The sequence below is a fragment of the Cariama cristata genome, unplaced genomic scaffold (assembly GCF_000690535.1).
Source record: "Cariama cristata isolate BGI_N322 unplaced genomic scaffold, ASM69053v1 scaffold11479, whole genome shotgun sequence".
Taxonomy (NCBI): domain Eukaryota; kingdom Metazoa; phylum Chordata; class Aves; order Cariamiformes; family Cariamidae; genus Cariama; species Cariama cristata.
This window is the reverse complement of record NW_009634078.1, coordinates 53,096-78,735: the sequence shown is the minus strand read 5'-3', so window position 1 is coordinate 78,735 and position 25,640 is coordinate 53,096. Positions and strand designations below refer to the sequence as shown.

General features: G+C 41.4%; 1 protein-coding gene across 1 annotated transcript; it reads left to right on the top strand.

Annotated features, from left to right (window-relative positions):
• Window positions 1-25,345, top strand: LOC104166933 (T-cell immunoglobulin and mucin domain-containing protein 4-like). Its single transcript, XM_009707034.1, has 14 exons — window positions 1-49; window positions 2,045-2,389; window positions 2,978-3,028; window positions 4,879-4,958; window positions 5,530-5,586; window positions 6,347-6,461; window positions 13,115-13,168; window positions 17,130-17,474; window positions 18,619-18,972; window positions 19,949-20,038; window positions 23,229-23,293; window positions 23,634-23,718; window positions 24,200-24,230; window positions 25,273-25,345. Exons 1-14 carry the CDS (start codon window positions 1-3, stop codon window positions 25,343-25,345), a joined length of 1,794 nt encoding a protein of 597 aa, XP_009705336.1.
• The last annotated feature ends 295 nt before the right edge of the window (window positions 25,346-25,640 follow it).

The window sequence follows — 25,640 nt, the reverse complement described above, 5'->3', positions numbered from 1 at the left end:
ATGTCGTCTTATTTCAGCATGAACTGGATTCTTCTGATTTTGTTTACAGGTAACTAAGTGGGCCTAAACAAACAGATGGAGGTGGATGGAGGTAACATGCATCAATGTTTCTGAGGTTTGCAAAGCGAGAGGTTTTATGTTACAATAGGAAGAGTGGCCATAGGGTGCAGGAACTGCAGTTTTGTGTTACGAATAGGACTTTATCACAGTGGCTCAGTAGTCTTCTGATGGCCTTGTCTCGTTTTTAAAAGAAAATAATGCTGAGGGTATGATAGTTTTGAAGATGCTACTTCTTGGGCTGTCCGCTAGTCTTACTAGGGAATGATCTTTTGGGTTTTTTAGATAAAGATGATCTGAGATAAGCAGAGAACTTTAAATCATTTTAGAAAAGATGTAAAACAAGGATATTTCACTTCAACAGGCTTTGTGAAGGTGAATGCTTAGGAAGTCAGGGAAAAGGTCTACTGTGCCTTCTGGTGTTTTTTAGCCAATATGGAATTTTATTGGGAGAAATTGATGATTCCTCCTCTTTTATTCTGAGAAAGCAATCCTCCTAGGAAAATATTGTTAAAGGCAATAGCACAGAAAACAGCAGGTTGCAGAGTGGTACTAGTATAGGCAGACAGACATCAAAAATTTGGTGGTAGGATATGTTCAGTAGGAAGAAAAGGGATATTACAGATATTGTTTCTTGTAGTTTTTTTGTGAAGCCTTTTATGACGAGATTCATTTCAAGCTTGCTTTTTTGTATTAAATAAAATACATTAGTTTGAGATTAGTTTCTAGTATGCTGTAGTGGCAAAATCTCTGCATGCAGTAACGGCTTAGGTTATGAAAATGACTGACCTAAGATAGGCAAAGCAGCTTTTTCACAAAGGACAATTGCAATCAAGCCATACAGTGCCTGGGACCCACCGGCACATGTTGGCGGACCTGCTTCGGGGAGCTCCCTTCCTAATTATAGACTAGGCTATACTTTTAATAGAGGTAATTTGTTGCCTGTACTTGCTGCAGAGAATTCTATCCCTGAAATTTTAATATGAATAGATCAAAAGATCTACACATGTGATCCCATGTTACTGAATTTGATAGGAAAGGTGCAGTAGTAAGTATATGACAAACAGTTTTCTTTTGAAGTACAAGCAGACAGAATGTGCATCTCAGGAGCCCTACTGCATAACCTGTTAGAAGAAGATGGTTACAGGATGGCCATGACTGGATCACCACAGCACAAATGATTTTGGCTGGAACTTAACACAGCTTTTATTAAAACTCTCCTAAAGGGTGTATTGACTGGAGTGGTCTAAATACATCAAAAAAACCTATCTTGCTGTGATGAATGGGCTACTGACTGCCAGGTCTCACTGTTTTGATGTGAACAGCGTGGCACAGCCTTCTGGAAATGTGAAAAATGACCTTTAATGGGAACCAAACAAGTTAGAAGCTATGTAAGAATGAGGGAAGAAAATAAGGTAGTGAAAAAAGAGAGTATAGAATTTCTCAGAGAAGCTCTGAAAAAATATCTTCTGATAGGAATGGCAAAATATGCCATTAGGCAAGAAAAAAGGAAATGTATTCAGCAGTGATAATTCTGATGAAACCTGCAGTTTAGTGGCTTTTCATTGAAAGGGAGGAAGAGTTTCCCACAATAGTTTTAATGAAAGTCAATGTCTTACTGTTCCTCCATGTGGGGCTTGGATTAAATCTAAATTAAGGGAAAAAAATAAAGAGCTAAAAGACTGGGTGTGGGTAAAGAGAAGCAACAGAATTGTGCAGATTCAAATTCTCTGCCTACCTGCAGAGGCTGCAGAAAGTGTATTTCTTCTTTTTCTGGATAGAGACCTATTCTGGACAAATCACTGTCCCACTCATTATCCCTTACTGCATCAGTCCTTCTGGGATTCACATATATTCGTGGAAAACCTGATCTAGTAATGCTTGGTGGTGTTTGTGAGATGGGAGTTACCGACTCATGCAAAATGTGTGAGAAGCTTCCACTTGTGTGCACTGTGCTCAACAACTATATTTGTCTTTTTGTCCACAGACCCCACAGTATCACAATCACTTGTGAAAGGAGAGGTTGGTCAGAATGTCACTGTGCCCTGCTTTTACAATGTTAAGACGACACAAGACATCACATCAATGTGCTGGGGTCGTGGCAGCTGCCCTGTTTCAAAATGTTATCAGGCCATTATCTGGACAGATGGATGGAAGGTGACAGAGCAGTACAACAGCAGGTATATATTGAAAGGGAACCTGCTGATGGGCGACGTGTCCCTCACGATTGTGAACGCCAAGGAAGCAGACAGTGGGATATACTGCTGCCGCGTGGAGATCTCGGGGTGGTTCAATGATCAGACAAGTAATCACAATGTTGTGATAGAGAAAGGTGAGTGTAGAGGCGTGCTCTTGTGTGAGTGCCATTATGGTAAATTTGCTGTTGGATATGGATACCAGAGCTTGTGATGGAAATTATTTCTGTAATCATCTGTAGGGCTGATCTTTAGGACTTTGCAGATCTGCCGTTAGTGCTGTTTAGCATTGTTGTAATCGCAGCACACTCAGTGCGATTAAAAAAAGGACATGGTGCTTTGTTTCATGGTGCACAGCACTACTGAGCTTTCTTAGAAACATTATTTGAAGAATTTAAGAGAAAGGGCAGCGTAGGGTACTTTATTAATCCGAAGCGTTATACTTGCACCCTTTTAATAGAATACAATGCTTCATTTTCCTCTACTTGATTCTAGAGTAAAGCCTAGGGACACAAGATTAGTATAGACAATTTTTTTTATCAACTCTCTTTGATTTTTAGTTTTTTCTTTTTTTTTTTGTAAAAAGCGTGATAATATGTGGAACAAGTGGCTGACAGATGTACTTGTAATTTTTATTACAGAAACACTTTCTCTTTTTCATTACATAAATGCACACTAAGGTTAATTATAATATATGTTGGTGTTGTTTTATTTTTTAATATCAGCTAGGACCTCTACTGCAAGTCCTCACACTTACACCTCTGAACAGACCTCAGGTAACTTTTATCCAAGTATTAATCTCAATAGCATATATAAACTGTATTGCAAATGGTGATCTTAGGAAGGAAAGAAAATGATAGATGATAGAAATGTCTTGGCCAAAATTTACTAAACATTACCATAGAACCAGAGATCAGAACTTGGGTTTAAATTCTGCCAGACATTATATAGAGAGTCCAACAGAAGGAACATGTATATGTGGGAGGAAGCCTGCTTCCAGATGTTATGCTTAAGTAGGTGTTTTATTGGTGCTGTAAGCATTGTGGCTGTTGTTTTCTTTGTGGTATAAAATCTCACCTTGTCTTCTGGAAATGCATCCCATGAACAGTTAAACACAAATTTTTAGGAGCTGGGTGTGCCCACTATTTAATCAATTTATTTGTTGCTCTATAACATAGAACTGTTTTTTTTGGGTTAGCTCAAAAGTGCGTCTAATTCAGGATCCTACCTCCTGTAGCTGTCAACAGCAGATGATTAAGGAGGATCATAGACACTGGGCAGCAATTTTGTGTTACAGTGCCAAAGTGGTGTTCTACCCTGGTATAATATGTGTTTCGGAGGCTGCCCATGTCCTCTGTAGCCTATGCATCCTTAATAATGTGAGGCTCCTCATTGTAGTGGCAGAGATAGTGAGCAACTATTCCTCACTCAGTTTCTCCATTCCATTCACAAGTTTATAGATGTCTATCACATCAGCTGCATCTTTTTCAGTCTGAAAAAGACAACTTTAATTTGCAGTACACAAGAGAGAGATCATAGTGTAACAATAGCTTATTCTTTGTATTTTGAAAGAAAAATCAGGAGTGCCGTTTGTAGTTCTCCCTCCATCACAGAAGTTTCCAGCTAAGCAACTCTAAAATGTTATAACAGTTGCATTTCCTTTTTGGAAGAAGTGAAAACTTTCTCAGACTGTTTCTGTTCTAGTTGCAAATAACATGACTTCCAATTTTAGAACTCATGGGTTTTCGTAACTGTGACATCTTCCTTAGCTGCTGGAGGAACAATTTTTTTATGTTTTCAGAATACAAGTTAATATGTGCATGTTCACACAGAGGCTGGCAAAGGCGGGTGACTGTGTGCCTCTGATGCAGGCATACTCCAGAATCGCCAATGGAAGGGAACAGTGAAGCAGATGATCTTACCCTCTTCCAAATAAAGCTTCTGGGATAAAGATAACAATTTAAAACATCAAGGGAACTGGAGTTCTCATAATGAGAACAGGAGATTTTATTTTCAGGAGGGTTGTATATCATCTGACAACACATGGAGAAACTGAGACTTATGATATGGAAGACATAAGTTTGTAGCTCTGAATTTTAAATATTGCAAACAGCTTTGCTCTGGGAAGTTGCCTCAAAATATGCTGCAGGTCCTTATGCAAACATATTACATTTTGGTCAGTCTGTTTATTGTATAGCTGTCTGGGACTTTAAAAGTATCTCTTGCATTCTCTAAACTTGGTGCCACTTGCTCTTTCAAGGCCCTGAGCTAACCTTAATCAGTTTTCAACAGGTAACCTAAGTTTGCTTTAGGCATCCACTACCTCTTCTTGGCTCTAAAAACAGATGCCTGCCTTTGTAACTCCTTCCTTCTAGGCCCTGTATAGAGGTAACAGCAAGACCTAAGTGTTTCCTGGAAGGAGTTCAGAGCTCTGAAAAGGGCAGCAGAGGCTCCAATATTCAGTTTTGTGCCACCCTCTGAAGGCACCAACCTCTTTATGATATGCAGAGATGACATTCCTGATAGAGAGATACTTTCGTGGTCCCAAGTCAGCAGTACAAATTCCTCTTTGCCAAGGCAGAATGATTCTCTGTGCAAGTGATGTGTTTGTCTTGCCTTTGCTCAGCTCATGGGAGCACCAGTGAGTCAGCCTTCACCATCACAAGAACGTGGCCATCAGTTTCTGCTTCGGAAGCTCCTCAGACTGTAAGCATCTCTGTTGTGCAATAGCATACCTGGACAAAGTGGATAGACATGAGAGGTTAATGGGTCATCCCTACAGTTCACTTGTACTGCTTTAGTTTGATTGCAAAAGAATATTTTTTTTTGGTAGTCTGCTTGTTCAGTGCTTATGAAAGAATCATAGAATCATTATGGTTGGAAGAGACCTCAAAGATCATCAAGTCCAACCGTATACCTGATGCCACCATGCCTACTAAACCATGTCTTGAAGCACCACATCTAAATGTTTTTTTGAACACCTCCAGGGACGATGACTCCACCACCTCCCTGGGGAGCCCGTTCCAATGCTTAACAACTCTGACAATGAAGTTCTTTCTAATGTCGAGCCTGAACCTCCCCTGGTGCAACTTGAGACCGTTTCATCTCATCCTATCGCTAATTACTGGGGAGAAGAGCCCAACCCCCGCCTCGCTACAACCTCCTTTCAAAATGCTTGCGTTCATTATTAAAGAGGGAAAAATAATTGGTTTTGCGTGCATAAAGTACTTCCTACTAATGCAGGAAGAGCTTTAGGAACATCTATACTACCTTTCAGGCCTCCAGTCCCTGCTCAAGCACCTCAGACTGCTTGGATGTAACCACAAACCTGCAGGTATGGTGGGTTATAGGGAAGAGTTGAAATTGGACCACCTGACAGCACAGGGATGCCCTGCACTCCCTGTGCAATGGGGTTCAAACAGGCAGCTCTATGTCCTGTGGAGTCTCCAGCACATATTGCAGAATGATAGGCCGTAACATCACCCAAATTTTATCAGGAAGACAAGACCACCAAGCTAGCCTTTGGGAAGGCCTGCTGTAGTGTGCTACAAGGTAGTATGTGCTGTGGGTATTCATATTGCTGCATCTGCATAATGTAAGTCGGGGATCATACTGCACTTCAGCATCTTTCCAGGCCTGAGTTCCTAATGAGAGGTTAGATATCTAACAGCTGGCTTCAGAAAGAGGTTTTGCCTAAATAAAGACCAATGCGAGGAGAAGGCATATTCACTTACCTATATAAAGCCTTGAATAACTACTGAATAAACTGACAAAAAGGCAGGATGGTGTGACACCAGGAGATATTTTAATGATAAAAAATATTCACCAAATAGTATTAAACCTGAACAAATGGGATTTGTCTTAACTCCAGCTCCTTTGACAGTCTCAAAAAACAATGTGTTTAACAGCATGATTCACACAGCTGTTGCAGTGATTCTGCTTGAAACTAGTCCTGTATCTCAAATTTGGCTCTTGCTCTCAAGTGTACTTCTACTGCAGGGTTGCAAAACATACAAATGGCAAATGGCCTTTTGGTACTATATGGGCTTCTTGCTGTTGGTGCCACTAATGCTCATCTGTTCTGTCTTTGACAGAACATGTCTGTGTCACTTCACAGTCATCAGTATTCAGAAAATGGACTATACATTGGGATTGGTTTATGTGCGGTACTTCTAGCCATCCTCATTTTGGCTCTGTTCCTTACTAGACGTAAGTACTTTTCACAGGTGGTTATTTGAGGATTGGTCAGGTATGACTAATCACAGCTGTGGCAGATGCCACATCTGCTTCAGGGAAGTGAGCTAAGGTCTCTGAATGACCTCAGTCTGCCCTGTGCTGTGGTTGCTCACTCAACTGTACCCCTTAGCCTCTGGGGCACAGAATGGCAAGGTGTGAATGTGGTCTCATCTCTCAGACTCCTTAGCAACCAGTTGATCCATGGTCTGGTGAGGACATGCGTGATACAAGCCCACCTCTCCTGCCCCATTCATTTCTTCCTACCCATTCCTCAGTTGCCATGTTGTCCCAGTCCTTCCCAATGATAATAGGAAGGGCACTGGTTTCATATGACTATATCTAATATTTTTTCTACGTGCCAGACTTTCTGCATAGAGGCTCTTGGTCAGACCAAGCCATATGAATTTAGATATGATGGAAATAATGGGGATTTCCTATACTGAAAACATCTGCTTAAAGTTCCCTTATTTAGTTTCTTACACTTTAAATTTTTTTAGCCCATTACTTTACTTGCTTCTGATGGCTTAAAGAAAATTATTTCTTTTCTTTCTTTTTTTTTCCTTTATTTTCATTCTGCATGGTCTTAGAATATTTATACAGTACGAAGAAGACAAGTGACTTTGCAAAGTAAGTATTCTGTTTCTGCCGTAGCTAATAGGACAAACTAGGTTGTAGAAAGAAAATGTCGTCAGTATGCTGACCACTCCACCATGTACTCTGACTTCCTCTTTTAATGTCAAGTTAATAGGAAACATTGCAAAAAGAAATTAATAAATCTTGCTACTTATCATTAGTTAGTAAGCAAAAGTTAGTCTAACTGTCAGTTCATTGCATTAGGGAGCATGCAACTTCAAGTGTGGGTTGTCTCATAAGTGGAAAAATGATTCATTATCAGTCATGTTTAAATAAGTGGTTTTGCATATTTTACATTTTTCCAGTGTGTGGTTGATTTAGCTATCTGCTTTATGTGTTCCTATTGTCTGTTTTTTTTGTTTAACAGCATGGTTTTTACTCTTTTGTGCAGCTTTGTTGCATTTTGGAGGCCAGAAGGTGCAGGGAACCATAGTGCTTTGGAAGATGAGATCCATGCAGAGGAAAACATTTATATAATACACTAAGGACTGTATGCATGCTTGCCTTTGTCAGCACTGGGACATTAAATAGTTTGCAAAATGTTAGCTGCTCTCTCTGCTCGGTGGCTAAACGTGACTGGATTACTGAAGCATTATTCACATCATTCTAATAAAACAAATAAAAGCTACACTTCTAATTAAAAACTTTATCAACCTGTTCCAGAAGCAGAAACTATACTGGCTTTTGAATGGAAATTTCCAGAATCCACTTAACAAACACTAAAGAAAGTTACCATTCTATTTATTATCTGCTTCAAATTCTCTCTTCTGAAAAAAGAAGAAGTGCTAGAACGGCTACTGTGTCACAAAAGGAAAACCACACACTTTTAATAAGTTTGTATTTACTGTGTAATATATCTGGAGCTACCAAGGAGTCCATGCCATCAGAGAGCAGAAGCAATCTTGTAGCTGCGATGACAAAGATGACAAATGGGAAAACTTGATAGTATTAGTATTTCAATATACATTTAGTTGAATTTTCATTAGAGTCAGGTATACCTAGTCCTGGTAACAGCTCAGTAAAGCAATGTACTAATTCCTATCCACTCACAGTTAAATCTGGAGGAGCTATTGATGCTCAACCCATCACGGGATGTCCTCGGAGCCTACAGTATCAGTGCTTCAATGTGCAGAATATTCACAGCTTGTTTTCACAGAACTATGATTAAGTGCATTTCCTCTGTGAAATGTCACCTTTTTTTCCTCTGTGGCTTTCTCCTTGAGTGTGCATCTGCCCTGAGAAGTCCTTAAGTAGAAAGTCTTACTTCTACGCTTCTCAAGCAACTGAACAAAAAAGAATCACTTTGTATTAAATTCTTACTTTTCTTAGCTTGTGGAAAAGTTATGGATGTTGCACAAAGCATTGGCTGAAAATTTGCCCTGAATTTTCACCCCTCTAGATATCAAATGACACTAATGTCTTATGCTGAATTTGTTTGATAGCTTTTAGCTCATAAATGGAGAGTATCTGTGGTCTACTGCCTTTCTTCTGTTGCTCCTCAGTTAGACCTGGCTCTCAGCTTTTATTCTCTGCAACACTAAGCTTTGGTTTACTTAAGTAAATGGAGGCAGCCCTATGAGGATGAATCAACACTATGTGTTGCTGAGCAACAGACACAACACACCTAAATCGGCTTTAAGTGGAAGAATAATTTTCCCCAATCGTTTTTAAGAACACATTTTTAAACGGAGGCTGGGGGCTTCCTGAAAGAGCAGAAAAGTAGTACAGGCAGGAGAGACACCAGCCCTTACCAAATGTTGGTCAGTACAAATTTTGTCCTGAAGCTTATCCCAAGCAGCAGTGTGGAATACCTATGGTAGACATTGCTGCCATGGGGAAGACTTGCAGATTTACTGCAAGATTTCTTTCATTGAGTTCATAATTCTCAAGGGAGTCATGAGAAGAACAAAGCTGTATTATCCAATGAGGCATAAAGGAGCAATAATAAAGTCAGTAGTGTTTATGTTAACAGCTGAGACACTTGAGGCCATGGTCTAGTTGTGCTTTAAGGAGAGCTGGGGTCAGTGGAGCAGTTACCCATCCTTCCCCCAGCTGGTAGAGATGGGAGGGCTTGAGCAGGCTGGGGAGGGGAGCATTTTCCCCCAGAAGTCCTGGAGACCCTGGCTAAGGTGGGATACTGCAGGTGAGTGTGGTTGCAAAGAATCCTGAAGGAGGGAAAGGCTCCTCATGCTGCTGAGGAAGGAAGAAATAGAAAGCAAGTTGAGACAGATGACCCTAGTGTGCTTTGTATTTTTGCTTGTGCTGTGCACTGTCTTGGGGCTGTCTGTTGGAGGAGGACTAAAAGATTGAAAATGTGGAGGTGAATTCATGGCTGACTGAAGAGCTCAGTGTGGAAGCACAGATACTAGGTGATTACTGATCCCCAGGCCAGGAAAGGCAGTGAAGGAACTCAGCTCTGCCATTTTCTGTCTACATGTCACGTGTTGCCTTGTGTAAGAAGGTACCGAAACTAGAAGGAACCTGCTAGTGGTAGACTGTATTTTTGTATTTGACTATTAGTAACAATTACTAAACTAAAATGACAGACCCCACTGCAGACATTGCATGCTTTCTGCCTGGCTGAGCATGTCACCACGGTGGGCTCTAGCTTGTGACCGGAGCTGGGGGAAGTCTGATCTGGCCTCTGAAGTAGATGTCAGATAATATCTTCGGCAATTTCTGCTTTCTGCCTTTTACCAAATCAATCTCTACTGGTATCAGAGCTAGATGAGTGTGTGGTTTCCAAAATTATCTGATTCCAACCACTCATCCTCTTAAGGAGTGTGAGGACCATCCTTGAAGATTGCTAATCATGAAAACTGCTTGCCCATAAGGATTTTTTTCTTAATATTATAGGCTAATTCAGACTAATTCTTATATCGGAGAGTTTTTATTCAAGATAGAGTTCTAGAAAACCAAAATCTTGATTAAAGTCTCCTTTCTGCTGTGCAGTTATGTGGTAAACAGATTCTGCAAAGGTTGTGTGGAGCAAGAACTTCACTTTGGATATGCGGTATAATACATACAAATACATGCAGGCAGAAGCTCCCTGCACTTTTTCATTACTTCCACTTGTGTCAGTGGGTGTTGGAATAGGCATTTCAAAATGAGCCCCAGAGATGTGCAGGTGGCACTTGGAGCTCGTTCACCTGTGAAGAGATTATCCAGCTGCACATAAACTGGCAGCACATTGAGCACTATAAGGCTAAGTAACCAGCTGCAAACTGATTTTTTTGAGACAGCTCTCTGCCTTTTCTGCCTGCAAGAAGCCACTAGATAGCAGTACAGAAGCAGAAAGCAAGCCACATTTTTCTGGTTCTTCCCAGCACACTTGGATTTTGGGTGGCCTTTTTCAGTTCACTCTGCTGCATTTAGCCCAGTCTTGCTAAAGAAACAAAGCTGACATGATCCTGTGTTCATCCTCTTACTTCCCTAGTAACCTACAACATACTGACCAATTCTGTTTTGACAAGCTTCATGGAAACTGGTAGCTGGATAGTGGTCCAGATTTGTGCCTCAGGTGGGATTCAGCTTCTCCCTGCACTGGCATCAGCTGGGCATGGGCTTCCAGCCACTGCTTAATGGTGAGTGATGGGAGACAAAGGAGAAACTGGGATCATTGCAGGGAAAAAATCTCCAGGATATTGGTCACAACAGATTTCATTAGTTCTGTTCACAGAACAGCTGGGGCTATGTGTACTTGGCATTGTATGAACTGTACCTGGTAGAATATAGCAAATTAGATATTTTACTGATTGCTGGTTAACCTGTCTTATAAAGTTGACAATAAACCACTGCTGTATTGTTGTGTCTATCCCCACTTGTTGCTATTTGTGGTGCACTGAAGCATGTGAAGGTATGGAGCAGCATTACAGCATCTCTTTGATTCAGAATAAACTCAGAATAGTTCTCTGAGTTTCACACTGCTTGAATCTGCCGCTAAGTTGGCTACAGCAGCATCAGTTGGCTACATGCTGATGAAAGAAACCAGACATCCTGGCTTTGCTGGAGCCCAGGCTATTGAGGATCTACTTCTTGCCACCGTAATGTAGTGGTGGCATGATGGATAAGGATCTTAATGAGAGGTAGCCTCCTTCTCCAATGTGCTACTGAGTCCAGCAGGTCTGCAAGCACAAGAGTCCTTCTCTGATGCTGTGTTGGGGAAGGGGAGCTATCAAACAGCTAATTCATCTCCAACCTTCCTGCGCTACTCAAGATTTTGCAGACGTGTTCATGGTGCCCCTTAGGTTATTTCTTTTCTAGACTGACTCATACTGGACTACCCATCTAATCCTCCTGTGGAAGCTCTTCCATACTGTCTGCCATTCTTTTTGCCCTTCCTGAAATCCTTTCTGGATCTAACGTATGCTTTGAGAGGACTAGAACTATACATGGGATCCAAGACAGATTTGTACAGTGGTGTAATGCTGTCTTCTGCTTTGTTTTCTATTGCTTTACTAATACATGCTAAAATTTAATTTGCCTTTTTTAATGCTACCAAGCAGAAGGGTTATATTTTCATGGGCTTGACTACTCATGATAAGCCAAAAATCTCCTCTTTGAGGGCGTAATGTCTGGTTAAAGCCCATCATTTTATCATTTGAACTTGGAATTGCTTCTCCTGTTCACACCATGCTACATTTATTTGCACAGAATTTTGTCTGTCTGCAGTTCTTCATTCCTGACCTTAATGCCCTGAATTACTTTTGCTTTATCACTTCTTTCTAAGAGAAGAACTTCCAGATAACTTCTTTATCAATTGGTCAGAAAGAGTAAAAAAAAAAGTCAGAAAGATTAGAGTATTTCTCGGAGTTGGTGTTGCGGATCTTTGGGAAGGACGTTGTTTTGGCAAGAAAACATTTGTGAGAGTCTCTCCAAGGCTGTCTTTGCAAATAGAAAACATGAAGCTGGTGAAAGAAAGAGGGGGGATGTTCAAGCAGAAGGCAGAATCAGAGAAAATGAAGGGGTTAAGAAGATGTGAGCAAAGACAAAGTCAGAGCTGGAGACTAAGCCAGGTGTTCCACAGAATCACAGAATGGTCAGGGTTGGAAGGGACCTCCGGAGATCATCCAGTCCACTCCCCCTGCCAAAGCAGGTTCAAGAGTCTAAGAGTGTGAAAGTATAGAAGTGTAAGAGCACAGACCTTGTTCTTGCTGCTCAGCACCGCAGAATGGTAATGGGCTTTAAGAGTTCCATGGAAAGGCAAAACAAATAGTGTATTGAAATCTCTGGTGGTAATACCATGCTGAATGTCTTGGAAGACAAAGGAGAATAGGATAGAATGGGATAGAATCATTCAGTTGGAAGGGACCTACAAGGATCATCCAGTCCAACTGCCTGACCACAGGGCTGACCAAAAGTTAAAGCATGTTATTAAGGGCATTGTCCAAATGTCTCTCAAGCACTGACAGGCTTGGGGCATCGACCACCTCTCTAGGAAGCTTGTTCCAGTGTTTTACCACCCGTGCGGTACAGAAATGCTTCCTAATGTCCAGTCTAAACCTCCCCTGCTGCAGCTTTGAACCATTCCCACATGTCCTATTGCTGGATCCCAGGGAGAAGAGACCAGCACCTCCCTCTCCACGTCCCCTCCTCAGGAAGGTGCAGAGATCAATGAGGTCCCCACTCAGCCTCCTTCTCTCCAAAGTAGCCAAACCCAGAGTCCTCAGTGGCTCCTCATCGGACGTGCCTTCCAGCCCTTTCACCAGCTTTGTGGGCCTCCTCTGGAGGCATTCAAGTACCTTAACATCCTTCTTAAATTGTGGGGTCCAGAACTGCACACAGTCCTCAAAGTGAGGCCACACCATTGCTAAATGCAGGAGGAGAATCACCTCTTGACCAGCTTCTATCCGGAAGCATAGGAAAGAAGCAGTTGCAGTACATAAAATCTGGAAATGGAGAAATGAGACTTCAGTGGGGCTCACTCAGCATCTCTGGAAAGTGCAACATCTGATTTTCTCTCCTTCCACTTGGTGCTCTGGAGTCTCCATCAGCTAAAATGTCCCATTTTGTGCTGTTTCACTGGATTATGATACAGATCTTTGTAGGTGAGTCTTCGCCTGCTTTTTGTGTGCTTGCTCGGAAAAAAATTTTGTAAAATTAAACCAAGCGATGCTTGTTTTGTGAAAACAAAACAGTGAAAAAGGTTGTAATTGTATACAGAACTTCAAAAGTTTTCTTAACTTATTGAGTTAATACTGATTGAGAATTTTTTTTTTCTTTTTAAAAATGCATGTGGTTTCCTCTGTGTATAGGCTTGGTTAATTCCCCTGTCCCCTTAGATTATCCAATTTCTGTACTACTGTTAAATGTGTACTGCTGGCTTTGCTTCTTCATCTGTCTCTCCACCATGCTACAGTGCTGACACAGCCCAAGCCAGGGAATTGAAATATTGACAGAGTCATGAATGTATGTACATGATAAAGAAAGGGTTTTCTGAAACTCTGAGGGCTGTCTGCTGCTATGAACTGAGTGTGGGAAAGCACGGCTGGAGATTCCCCTCCTTTTACTCCTAAATGTTCGGTTCATCCATCTAAAATCTGAATCTTAGAAGAGACAGAAGTCAAAGAAGAGTACTTGGGAGACTGGGTCTCGCAAGTGTGGTTGGTATCGGCTACATTTCTGCATGTGCATTTAGGCATCAGCAATGCAGTTTCCAAACTACCTGAAGTGGCTCAGGAATGTGGGGTTTTCAGCAGGACATGAACTCCTAATGGGAGTTGTGCTTTTAAATCACTTGGACATTTCAGGAAATTCTGTTTCAGATTACTAAATATTAATTGGCTAACCTCTGCCAGGATGGAATATTATGTATAACATCTACAGCAACTGCAATGTTCTTACATTGATGTGAAAAGTAGTGGAAGAGTTTGGTCAGCAGTGAGACACACTGAGAGGCAAGAAGTGATCTATGCCCTGTTGAGGCAAGGTAACACAACCTCCATGGTGTCTGCTGCACAAGTGGAGCTTCACCAACACATTGCTGTAGCTCAGGGAATTCCATAATATTTTTTGTTTCTTCTTTTTCAAGAAGAAACAAGAGGGCTCTTTCGTTGCCATATCCTCAGCCTCAAAATAAATAGGAGGTACTTGCCTCCATTTGGTCTTATTTTCAAAAACTTTCTTATATGCAGAGCTACTGCATACTACTTACCTTCTCTTTAACTTGGCTCAGTGCTGAGGATGGGTAGTCCTGAGACTCAGGAAACCAGCAGAGTGGGCAGTTAAATGCTTCTTTTCTGTTTATTAGTCATTTTCTCTGCAATTTCATCAGTACACAAGCTTCAAGAAGAAATAAAAAAAAATAGGGTTGATAGGGAAAAGATGCTAAATATCTTCTACAAAGAAGGAAAATTATTCCAGAAATAGATCAAGAAAAAAAAAATATTCTTCTACAAGCTGTCTTCACTGGAGGATGTATGTCTTTGTCCATCCAATGACCAACTTACAGGAGAGAAGACCACTACAACAGCAACTATTGGAGTTACTGCTTAATACCAACAGTCACTGAGGGTTGGTTCAAGAGAGACTGTATATAAATATGTGTGTATATGTATGAGCTGAACAATTATGAACACCCTTTTCTATTTTGGAAGATATATTAAACATCTGGACATTTCTGTCTCGCTTGGATTAAGGACTTAAAGTGGCAAACCTCACTGACTTCAGTGGGACTACCCAGTCATAGCTGATGCTCAGGGTGCCTTGGGCCGAATCTGGATGCCCTGGAGGGTCACTGCTATGGACAAGGGTAGGATTTGTCTCACAGTAAGACTACAGTGTCACAACACAACAGTCTCAGGAACCTCTGAATTTCAAAGACATGTTCATTCAGTCCTGTTTACTATTTATTTTGGAAAAATGTGTCTGTGGAAGAGGCTGCAACTGAGAAGGAAGTTATTTAGTCCTTGCAGAGGTTCATACTATTGAATCAAGGCTGTTGTGGTATTGAAGCTTTCCATACCAACCTGCAGTGCAGGCAGATGTTAGCAACATTAGCTTCACATAAATTAAAAGAGGATTTGAAACTGCAAAACCTATAACTTCCTAGCACCAGTACTGTTGGGAAACTGCACTGGAGACAGTCTGGTGCCTTGTGTCTTCCCTCTTCTTTTTATTTATTTATTTAATAAGTTCAGGGCTCTGCTTCTTTCAAAGAGAAAAGCAGGCAAATTTTCATTTGTTAAAGGGTTGCTTAATGAAGCTGCTTTTGTGCTGTGCAGGACTGGGATGAAATAAGAATAGGTGGTGAACCCATTTCTCCTCAAGCAGCAGTGGTCTTAACTTCAGGAACAGTTCAAGCCGGTCTTGGTTTTGCACGCATCTTTGTTGGGGTGACTTGAAAATATGTGTTAGCCCCCTCGATGACTAAGCCCTGCTCCTCTAGCGATACTTTCAAGGTCAACTGAATGAACTGTTTTGTCCTGTCATGACAGAAAGAGTCTGTTTTCTCTGTTTGTTTTGCTGTAACAAGGCAAATGAACCTATCCTTTCCAAGGACTAAAACAAGCAGCCATCTCACAAAGCCTTATCCTGTATTCAGGAATTAATTTTTTGGCACATCTTACCTTCATTTCACTGCAAAAGCTTCTGCCCTTCACACCATATTGCATGTTGTTTTGTCTGTCTTTACTCTTTTAGCATTTGGATCTGTGGAAACCTGAACGAGTTGGCTTATCTTGCCAATGGGATAAGCAATAACGAGGCTGAAATGTCATCCCAATAACAAGTAATGAGGCAGCCAGCCACAGACTAAAACCTCACCTGGGGAATAGTCCATTAAAGACAAAACAAAAGAGACATGGACACAGTTGGAAGCATCTGTTTGCTATCTGGGAGCCATGCCAAAAAGAAAAGGCATTCAAACAGCTGGCAAAATAGAAATGTTTGGCAAACCAGGGCCAAAGCTGGTGATAATAGCAGCAACTGCTGTAACTCCTCTTTGGGGTAAGCAAGCTGGCCATGAGACATGAGATCTGCAGGATGATCCTCTTCCTGGAACAGAGGACCAGATCTGGATGCTCCCCAGGTCCCTCAGTTCCTGCTCCACCATATGTAAATGATAGCATGGGGAAAAAAGGCAACAAGGTAGGAGGATCAACGTGGACTAGATGAATGTAAACCAGGAAAGATTTGTTCCTGTATGGGAACCTTTTTTCTATAGCACCTTTCATGAAGAAGAAATCCCTTTTAGGGCAATCTGGGAACTACATAGACAGTTAAGAGGGAACAATATGTAGCAAAGATTCAAACCAGATGCTAAGGTGTGTATTGGCTGTAAACACCAAGTAAACTGGTCATTAAGAGAAAGAACAGAAGGAAAGCATGCATATGCTCTTTTTAACATCAGTATAAAGCTAGCAGTTAAAGCTTCTATATACGCAGTGCTCTGCAAGGTAAGTAGGATAGTTGGCAGGGTTTGCTCTGAAACAGAAAAAGCAGTGCACTTCCTGAGAACAGGTTCCCACAGACAGATCCCACTGCTCTGCCAGCTTAATTAGGCCCTAATTTCACACATGAATAGGTATTTTGGACCCTGCTATTGAGACTGACAGTGAAAGGCAACTATGACAGCATTTCCTTTTTGAAGGAGACGATGGTGGACTGAGAAAACCAGATGTATTTCACACCAGGTTTCTGAACATCTTTCAAACAGTCTCTTTGGAGAGGAGAGGGGCTGGGAGCAGAGTTCCCAAATTCCATTTGCACAGATGTAGTCGGTGCTCGGGCTGCCAGCGACAGACCTCAGCTTCGCTCACCACATGTTTGATGTGAGCGATGTATTTCGTGAGCAGCCCTCCAGCAGCTGGCCAATGTCTGCGAGCTCCTGGCTGTTGCCGATAGTGCCGCGGGCCATTAGGTGCCACAGGCTCCAGGGGAAGGCTTGGGGGATCAGTATCTGTGGCCTGCTTGCAGGCAGGAGTGTTCCTTTTCCTGCCTCATTGTGTTGCATGGGTAAAGTCACGCATCGGAGACTGCCAACACTCATTTTTCCTTGTTCCTTGACAGAGCACACCGCATCCGAAGCTGTTGTTAGAGGAGTAATAGGGCAACCTGTTCAGTTGCCTTGCTTTTACCAGGTGGCACGACAGAAGGACATCTCCGATATGTGCTGGGGCAGAGGCCCGTGCCCAAATTCAAAGTGCAGTAACAAAATTTTGCACACCACTGGGAATAGGGTGACGTTCAGAAAATCTCAGAGATACAATCTCCAGGGCTATATTTCCTATGGAGATGTGTCTCTCACGATTGGGAAAGTGAAGGCAGAAGATGCAGGTACATACTGCTGCCGCATAGAGATCCCGGGTTGGTTCAACGACATCAAACAGAACATGCGACTGGAGGTGGTCAGAGGTGAGTTTTGGGGTCCTTCCTGATACAACCAGCAGAAAGAAACCTCTCACTGGATAGGAGGTTAAAATTGGAGTTCATGTCTGCTTTTTTTGTTTGTTCGATTTGGCAAAAAGTTTTTTCCTAAATTACTTCATTTTTCAAGGGAGGACTGCAACCAGTTGCCAATTTGAATCACACTCAATGCGCAATTTCAATGAGAAAATAGTAACTTTTACCCTTTTTTTGCCTTTCAAATGAAATATTTAATTTCTCATTTTGTAGCTACATTTCATGTTTTAAACGATGATGGAATGAAAAAAGAGATTTATTATTTGAAGAGCCCTTGGAATGAAATTCAGTTTTTCATTTGGGGTTCACCCCAACACCAAAAAGGCTTTTGTTTGGTTCATGTCATAAGGAGACCCATGTGTTTAGAAATTTTATCTCAGAGTCTGAAAGGACTTTTTCCCCTTCCTATTATTTTGCTGAGCTGCAGGATAAAGCAAGGGTCTTACAAAGTCAAGAAGAGGCTGAAAAGCATTGCAAAGCACAGAAAAAAAAAGATGGTACCCACCCTCCACACTGCAGAAAGAGAAATTTTTTTCTGACTTTTACCGGATGTTCAGGAGCGCAATTGGTGCCGATGTACACAGCACTCTTGTATGCCTGTTACAAGCGATATAACAGGAGAGTGGGGGAAAAATGCTGCAATCCCATGTCTATCCCCGAGTTTGAGGGCAACAGAGTTCATAAAAAAGGACTGGTTGAAAAGATTAGAAAGATTAGCAAGAAGCTTGTAGCTGAAAATTGAGCTATTTTATTTATTTTATTTTTATGGAGACATTGAAAAGCAAAGTCGCAAAGTTTGCAAGTTTTTGGGTTCTGCCACGTGAGGTTCTGGCCCTTCCATTTCTGTAAGAGGGTCAAGGACGGAGTGTTTGAGACCTACTAAAAAAAAAAAGCAAATCTGTAAATCTGGGAATTGCTCTGGCTGGGGTATGTTTTCTGCTAATTAAACAACCTTTTTAAGTAGCAACTCTCCCACCTTCATTCTTAGTATTTTAGCAGCTAGATAATTTTCATTCATTACTGGGTTGGCTTTCCTCAGGGTCGGTTGTGAATGCTCTGATCTAGCTTTTCTCTTGGCTATGTTTTGTCCATGCAGCCCTTCCAGTGATGACAACCACCACGAGAAAGGCTCCTGTTTCCCCTAAGCACTTTAGAAAAACAACTTTTGATCCCCAAGCAACCTCTGATCATCAAACAACAGCAGAGATTGCTGTCCTCCTGACAACCACCATCCCCTCAGCAACAACTGCAACCACCGAGCCTCCAGCCGTAATTACAGTGGAAACCATTGTTCCTCCAACTTTTGCTGTGACAGCAAATGATATTTTTCCAGAAACTATGGTGACAACCAGTGCTCTCCCAGACTTTTCAACTGATTTCCAAGCAACTGACCTGAGGACGGAAGATGACGATGTGTTCTGCCCAGAAGAGTCTGTCCCCCTTCCTGGAGGTACAAAGAGTAACCAGCACCAATCCTTTCTTTTTTTTTTCTGTGTAACAGAGATGGTCTGTATTAGCCTGACTCTGGCATCATAAAGACTCTTCAGATGATACTTATATTTGTAGCTGGGAAGTTTTCTCTGAGATGCCTATAGGTATGTCTCAGTAGGTTTAAGGAAACACAGGTCAAATATGGATGATGCCAGACTGGGGTGAATGGCCAAGATAGCAGAGGGTTGGGCTTGCATTCAGAGGAATTTTAACAGGCTGGAGAAAGAACGTGACAGAAACCTCACAAAATACAACAGAAATACATGCAAAGTCCTGCACCTGGGATGGAGCAGGAGAGATTCACTCAACTTTGCAGTAATTTTTTTGCTTGATTTGGGAAAGGCAATTGAAATGGTCTGCTGGAAAGTTTAGTTTAGAGCACATGCTGCTTGAGCAATGAATTCAGTGAGAATTCAGTGCTTAAAATTGAGTACTTACATTGTCATCCCATGCAAAGGCTGGTATTATTATTATTTAGTTGATCAGAGTGACCTATTATCATCCTAACCATTCTTAGGTTGCCACTTTATCCACATCAATGACTTCTTTTCCACAGATTTATGTCTGCATGCAAGGCTGTTTTTTGCACCTTTCTTGGGTCTTCTGTCACTTGAAGTTCTTTCTGAACTGAACCTCTGAGGAGACCTTTTCTGTACCATCTCTTGTCTTCCAGCTGTAATAACATGCCCCAGTTAAATCTGGCAACAATTAATTACATCTACAGCTGAACAGTTAAAACATCTAACCACTGGCCATGCTAGTAAAGTACATCAGTTATCTGGGTAGGGTGAGCTGCAGGTGTGAAAACTGAGGTGCAGGTTTTCACCTCTTAGTTGCAGATGCGGAACGGTGCAAGCAATTTTGAATGCCATATGAACCACCCCCACCCCCCCCAGCTGTGATCTTTATAAACATTACTTTTTACTTTGTTTCAGTGACTACCGAATTCCCAAGTACACTTCCAACTGCAGAGGGAACTAAAAGTGCTGACACTTCTGTTGTGGTGGAAGATGTGCCAACTGCAGGTGAGTAGGATAGTGATGCAAGGTCAGACATTGCATCAGAGAAATGAAGAAGTTGTCATAAACAAAAGTATTGACTATTCTTAAGAGTGTACCAAAAATATATTGATCACTCTTCGTTGCATCTGGAAGTAAGAGGTATCTGGGGTCTACACAGAAATTTTTTGAAATCAGGATGGAACAACAGCTGAGAAAAACATGTTTTTAAGCCTCCAAAGGAAGTAGATTTTGAGTCACTCACCACTGTCAGGTATCTCAGGTCTGAGAGAATTGAAGAACTGGTCTTTGTCACCATCCAAGCTGATTTCTCAGATATCTGATTTGTCATCATTGTGAGTTCATTGAGCTTTCCATTTTAAATCCTTCCTCAGTGTTGTGAACTTTGAACCTCACTGAACATATTCAGCCAGATGTGACTGCAGGCTCAGCCCTCCATTGCTTAACATGTGTTCTTGGTTGTGATGGAAAGCAGCAGGCAATTACCACAACTATCAGTCATTCCTTCAAGAGAAAAGGAACAGGTATACAAAATCATACCATATCTGAGAAGTGAACAAACTTACATGAGGTTTTCACTTCATGTCTCTCAGTCAAGTACAAAAGTAGAATGGCCCAAGTTATTCAGGTGTAATAGCCTGCCCACCAGATGCCCTTAAATGAGGACTTAAAAAAAGGAAAGCTAAAATTCAAGGATGACGTGTCATTTCCTTGTTAAGAGAGTCCTTTTAGTTTCAACTAGTGCCAAGAATCAGTTCATTCTTAAAAGCACAGTATTTAGATTTTTGCAGGTCTTCTTTTGCTAGACCTAGAGACTTACAGCAGAAATAGAGTTTAGGAAACTGTTCCTTAATGCCCCTGGAGAGGGCTCACAGAAGAGACTTAACTGGTCTCTTGAGCATTTGGGAGGGTTTCTTGCCCCTTTCTCGCTTGCCATCTTTCTAATATAGTTCTGGATAATGCCTATATTCTGACATCGTGAATAGGGAGTTTTGAAAAGGGCCTTACCTCTGGGATTCTGGGGGCAACTTAAGTTCTGACTGCGGGCTAGAAAGAGCCACTGCAAAAGCCGTAACAGCAGAAAATGTACCATGCTTATATGAGTCATGTACACTCCGACCCATGCAAAAACTTACGTCATGCTATTTCCGAGAACTAAACTGTCATAATGTACAAAAATGATGCAGCATAACTGAGCACTGTCTAGTAAGTCATAAGCCAAGTTAAGTTCTTGATTCAGTCTTCTTTTACTCTGTGGAATAATGCACTAAATGGACCAACATCAGCCTTATTGTAACATAAAGGAGGGCTAATTTGTTGCTGAACTCTGGGCTGATGTTAGCACAGTGGCTGGGAGAGAATCCCGTGGTTGAGAGAGCCCTCCATCCCCGAGCACAATTCTTGCCAGATAGATTTGGTTAGCTGGGGCAGTTGGTTCCTTTTTGATTTAGTTTCTCTTCTGTCTTTGCATGCTTCCCCCCAGCAACACCCCCGCCAGTACCAATCACGCTTCAGACCCCAAGGAGAACCCTCGCTCCTTCAGGTACAGAGAGTAAGCAGCAGTAGTTGCTCCCATCAGCCAGGCTGCAGAATGCTGCCAGAAAGTTAAATTTTGACTTGTGGGGTGGGTGTGTCAGAGAAAGATATGCACTTGTGTTTTTGGGGGTAGTTCTGCTGAACTACAGTTCTCGTCTCTTCTGAGAGGGGGAAAGAAGGATGTCATAAAACGGACGTATAGCAAAATGCAATATTCATGTATCCCTGGGATTTTTAGCACTTGCTAGGGGTTTATTACCTATATTTGTTTAGCTGTAGTGCTTATTAGCCATAATTTCTTTTCTACTTCAGTGCAAATTTCTAGCTACAGTTGCATGCATATGAGTTCCTGTGCCCTGTCCATGTATTTGATAAAATACAAGCATGTTATTTGGTACATGGAGACAAATCCACTCATCTCTCATAGAAAGCTGATCAGAACTAAGAAATTTTGGGGAGATTAGGTTATTCACTAAATAATATATTCTGAAAAGTTGAAAAAAAAAAAAGAAAAAAATGCAATTTTTTCTCTAATGGGATTATTTGTGAACATCTGATCACCTCATCAACACGTGACATTCCGGGTGTCTCATGCATATAAAGTTTCCTTTGGCTGTGGTCTTGGGCACCGCAAGCGTGTTACACATACATACCTTGACAAATGACTCATCTGGTCTCTGGTACATTTTGCTCAGATGGAAGCTCCATGGTTGCTCTCTTGTCAAACCTTTGAAAGCACTACTCATCACAGTCTTTCTATACATTAGGGCATGACCTAAGGCATAGAAGCTTTCCTGTCATAGGATCTAAGCTGAGTTTTTCACTCACTAAGCTGAGTGACTCCTCTGTTTTTAAGATGCTGCTAAACATTGTGTGCTTCCTGTGACAGATCAGGTGCTCCAAATACTTAAATAATTCAGTACTTTTTAGCATGCGGTCATGATGAGCCAAGGCCCAAGCCTCGGTTAACTTTTGTGACTTTAAATTCACTAGCAAAAGTAAGAAAGCAAGATCATAGGATAACAGCAGAAAAGTTTGCTGCAAGAGTTCTTGAGCATTCATTTAGTTCATCCCTATTTCCAAAGCTTACACGACTAGAACTGAATTATTTTTAATACTCCTAGATAGAAAAAAAAAAAAGAGCATCATCTTCATAGAGCTTTCTTAAATCTGTGGTAAGTTGTCTGAATGTAAAGATTTTTGCTGTGGCTTTCAGTACTAATGCAGCTTTCAAAAACTGCAATCACTTATGCAATCACATAAGTCTGACCACAATTAAACTGAGGCAGTTCCTCCACTTAGACTTGTACTTTCTTTACTACCTCTTCTTTCTACAACATTGTCATGCTTACAGAAGTGAAAACTCCTTCACAGCAGACAAGTTTCTACTGTCTGTCTTTATGGGCTATCCCTGGGAAGCCTCCTGTTTCCTTGGTGAAGACTGACATTTCCCAATGACTGCCTGACACACCATTTGTGGCAGAAACAGACTGTTCCCTTTTGGTTGCAAGGTGCTTTATTTCTCCTACTCAGGGCCAGATTTTGCCCTTCTCATTCCCTGAGAATTCATTACTCCTTGACTAAAGCACTGACAGCCACAGTGGCCGTCACTCCTTCAGGGGACTGTGCCAGTAACAGTTTCAATCTCTTTTATTTTCAGGGATTTCATCAAGTTCAGATGACAAGCAGAAACATGATGAGAAACATGATGATAATGGAGATGAGGTAAAACTTCCTCTAAGTTTCTAGTGTTTAATTAGAAGCCACAAAGACAGCAGGACGTGCTAGTGATTTTCAACGTATTCATACTAAAGGGACAGTGTTTCCAAACAGCAGCTTGAACTTTTGTTTAGCAGTTCAGGAACCTTCTATTCACCTTTCCAGTGGATAGAGCCGAAGCCTGTGACCATACTTTGTACAGGGAAGCTCAGAAAACCATTGTAGAGTCCAGCCCAATGCAGATATTTCAGACCTCTTGGCCAGTAGGGCAACTCATTCCTGCATGAATAGGGCTGAAGTAAACATGCTTCTAAAGCCTTTTCAGTTTTTCTCTTTTCCCTTCCAGTTTCCCAGCTATGCCATTCTCATTGCCTGTCTGACAGCAGTGTCCATTTTTTTCATATTGATGCTCTCATTGTTGTTTTGGAAACGTAAGTATCCCTAAGCACGTAATTGATACAGGTTTCTAATGCTGCCCTAGTGCAGATGTCCTTCTGTATCTCTGGTTAACCTTCTGGTAAATCTGCCATGGCCCCTGCAACAGCACTCTCTTCATTTTATGAGGGTTGCTGTCCTTACTCCAGGACTGTGTCACCATGAGGAGACCAGGGAACATGAGTTGGTGGGGATGCAGCAGGAGGAAGCCTGTGCAAAGAACCTGTTCACTCACTTGTTGCAGGTCTGGCTCATCTTGTTGGCTCTTGCTTTATAGTAAAGTGGTTCCATAGCTTCCTGGAATTGCTCCTGACAGACATTGATGAAAATTAAATCAGAATGAGATCCTTTCTTTCCTGTTTAGCCCACAGAAATTTTGCAACTTTTGCTATCTTTGCTTCTGAACTCATTTGACAGATTCATTAGAATTATAGATTTTGTTTTGCCATTGTGAAGTTAATATTATTTTTCTTCTAGGTAAATACAGAAAGAAGTTTATAATAAAAAGGTAAAGATTTTGTAATTTCCTATTAAATGTTCTAATGTAATTTTTCTTAGAGGCAGGAAGGTATTGGCCACTGATTGTAATGGGTGTAGTATTGGCTTGTTGTGCTGAGTACCAAAGTTGTATTAGGAGCAAGCTTCAGATAACTTCACCCCGGAAAATCAAATAGTGGTTCCTAGATACTGCTTCTGTTTAGCAATGAACAGACATCCAGAGCACTGGCGAACTTCAGCAACTGGTACTTTCTGTTGCATAGTGATCCCAGCTTAAGCAAGTACCTAATCTGCTTTATTCTTTGACTCTGGTAGAGTTATTTTAAAGAAATAAAGAGATAAATTGTTATGATGATCAACCAGCAAAATGCTTGCTGTGTCCTCCATGGAGTGGCAATTCATGCCAATACACAAATAATGGGCCCCATGAAGGGTAAACTGCAGCAGCGCGGCAAACCAAGCTTTCCACCACTAGATAAACCTTGCAGCTCTCGTGGGGTCACTGCACCCTCTCACACACTCTTTGGGTCACACTGAAGTATCTGAAATGATCATTTAGGTGATCGTTTTGAGGCAGATACGAAATATGGAAGTATAGTGAGTCACCCTGTGCAAGTGTAACTGATAAGTTCATGTCTTCTGACTTATCTTGAAAAAACTATTTTCTCTAGACAAACCACAGGGTAGTCCAGTGAAGTATCATCCCTTTGCCAAAGACCAATAATTTTTCAATGGTAGATGGTCCCTTACTGCATATCCCACCTAGGAGATAAGGATTTGGGGCCAAGGAGGGACTTTTGATTCCTCTGGGGGTTACCCTACAGCTGTCATTATAAGATCTGAACAGCCCTTTCCTATCCATTAGAAGAATGCAACAAGGTAAATACTTCTCTGGTGTAAAAAGTAGGCATTGTACCATTGAAGTCAGTGGACTCGGTAGCTTCGGGTCTCTGTTTCAATGGGAATCTGCTGACATTACAAATAAGAAAGGATGCTCTGAAGCAGCAATGTCCTTTTGCCCCATCTATAGTGATCTGTGCTTCTCACTACAGCCTTGGACCAGCGGAAGACCTTGAAAAAGTTTTCAGTGGCGCTGAAGGAGAAAACAGCATTTTTTCCCTGTGAAGAGCTCCTACATCATCTGTAGATGCCATTGAAAATAAAAAGGGCCTGTTTCATGCTGCATTGAGAGATGCTTATGAGCCTTCAAAATATCAATGGGTGAAAACCAAAGGCCAAATCTTCAACTGTGAAAATTTAAAATCTTTGTGCAAATTTTGCCATGTCACCTTTAAAACTCCTTGCATAAAGAAGCTTCTTTGAGAAGGTGCTTTATGCATTATTCATAGGTGTTTCTGGCATCTGCCTTCTTACTAATACCATGTTACAGAACTGAATTTGTTTTTCTCCATTTTTACTA

Bases quoted from the DNA above. Each gene is read 5' to 3' on its own strand.
- LOC104166933 (XM_009707034.1), top strand. From the start codon at position 1: ATGTCGTCTTATTTCAGCATGAACTGGATTCTTCTGATTTTGTTTACA. The intron at 3,029-4,878 runs GTAACTTTTATC...GCCTTTGCTCAG, and splicing joins CACCTCTGAACAGACCTCAG to CTCATGGGAGCACCAGTGAG. The intron at 6,462-13,114 runs GTAAGTACTTTT...AGTCTCCATCAG, and splicing joins GGCTCTGTTCCTTACTAGAC to CTAAAATGTCCCATTTTGTG.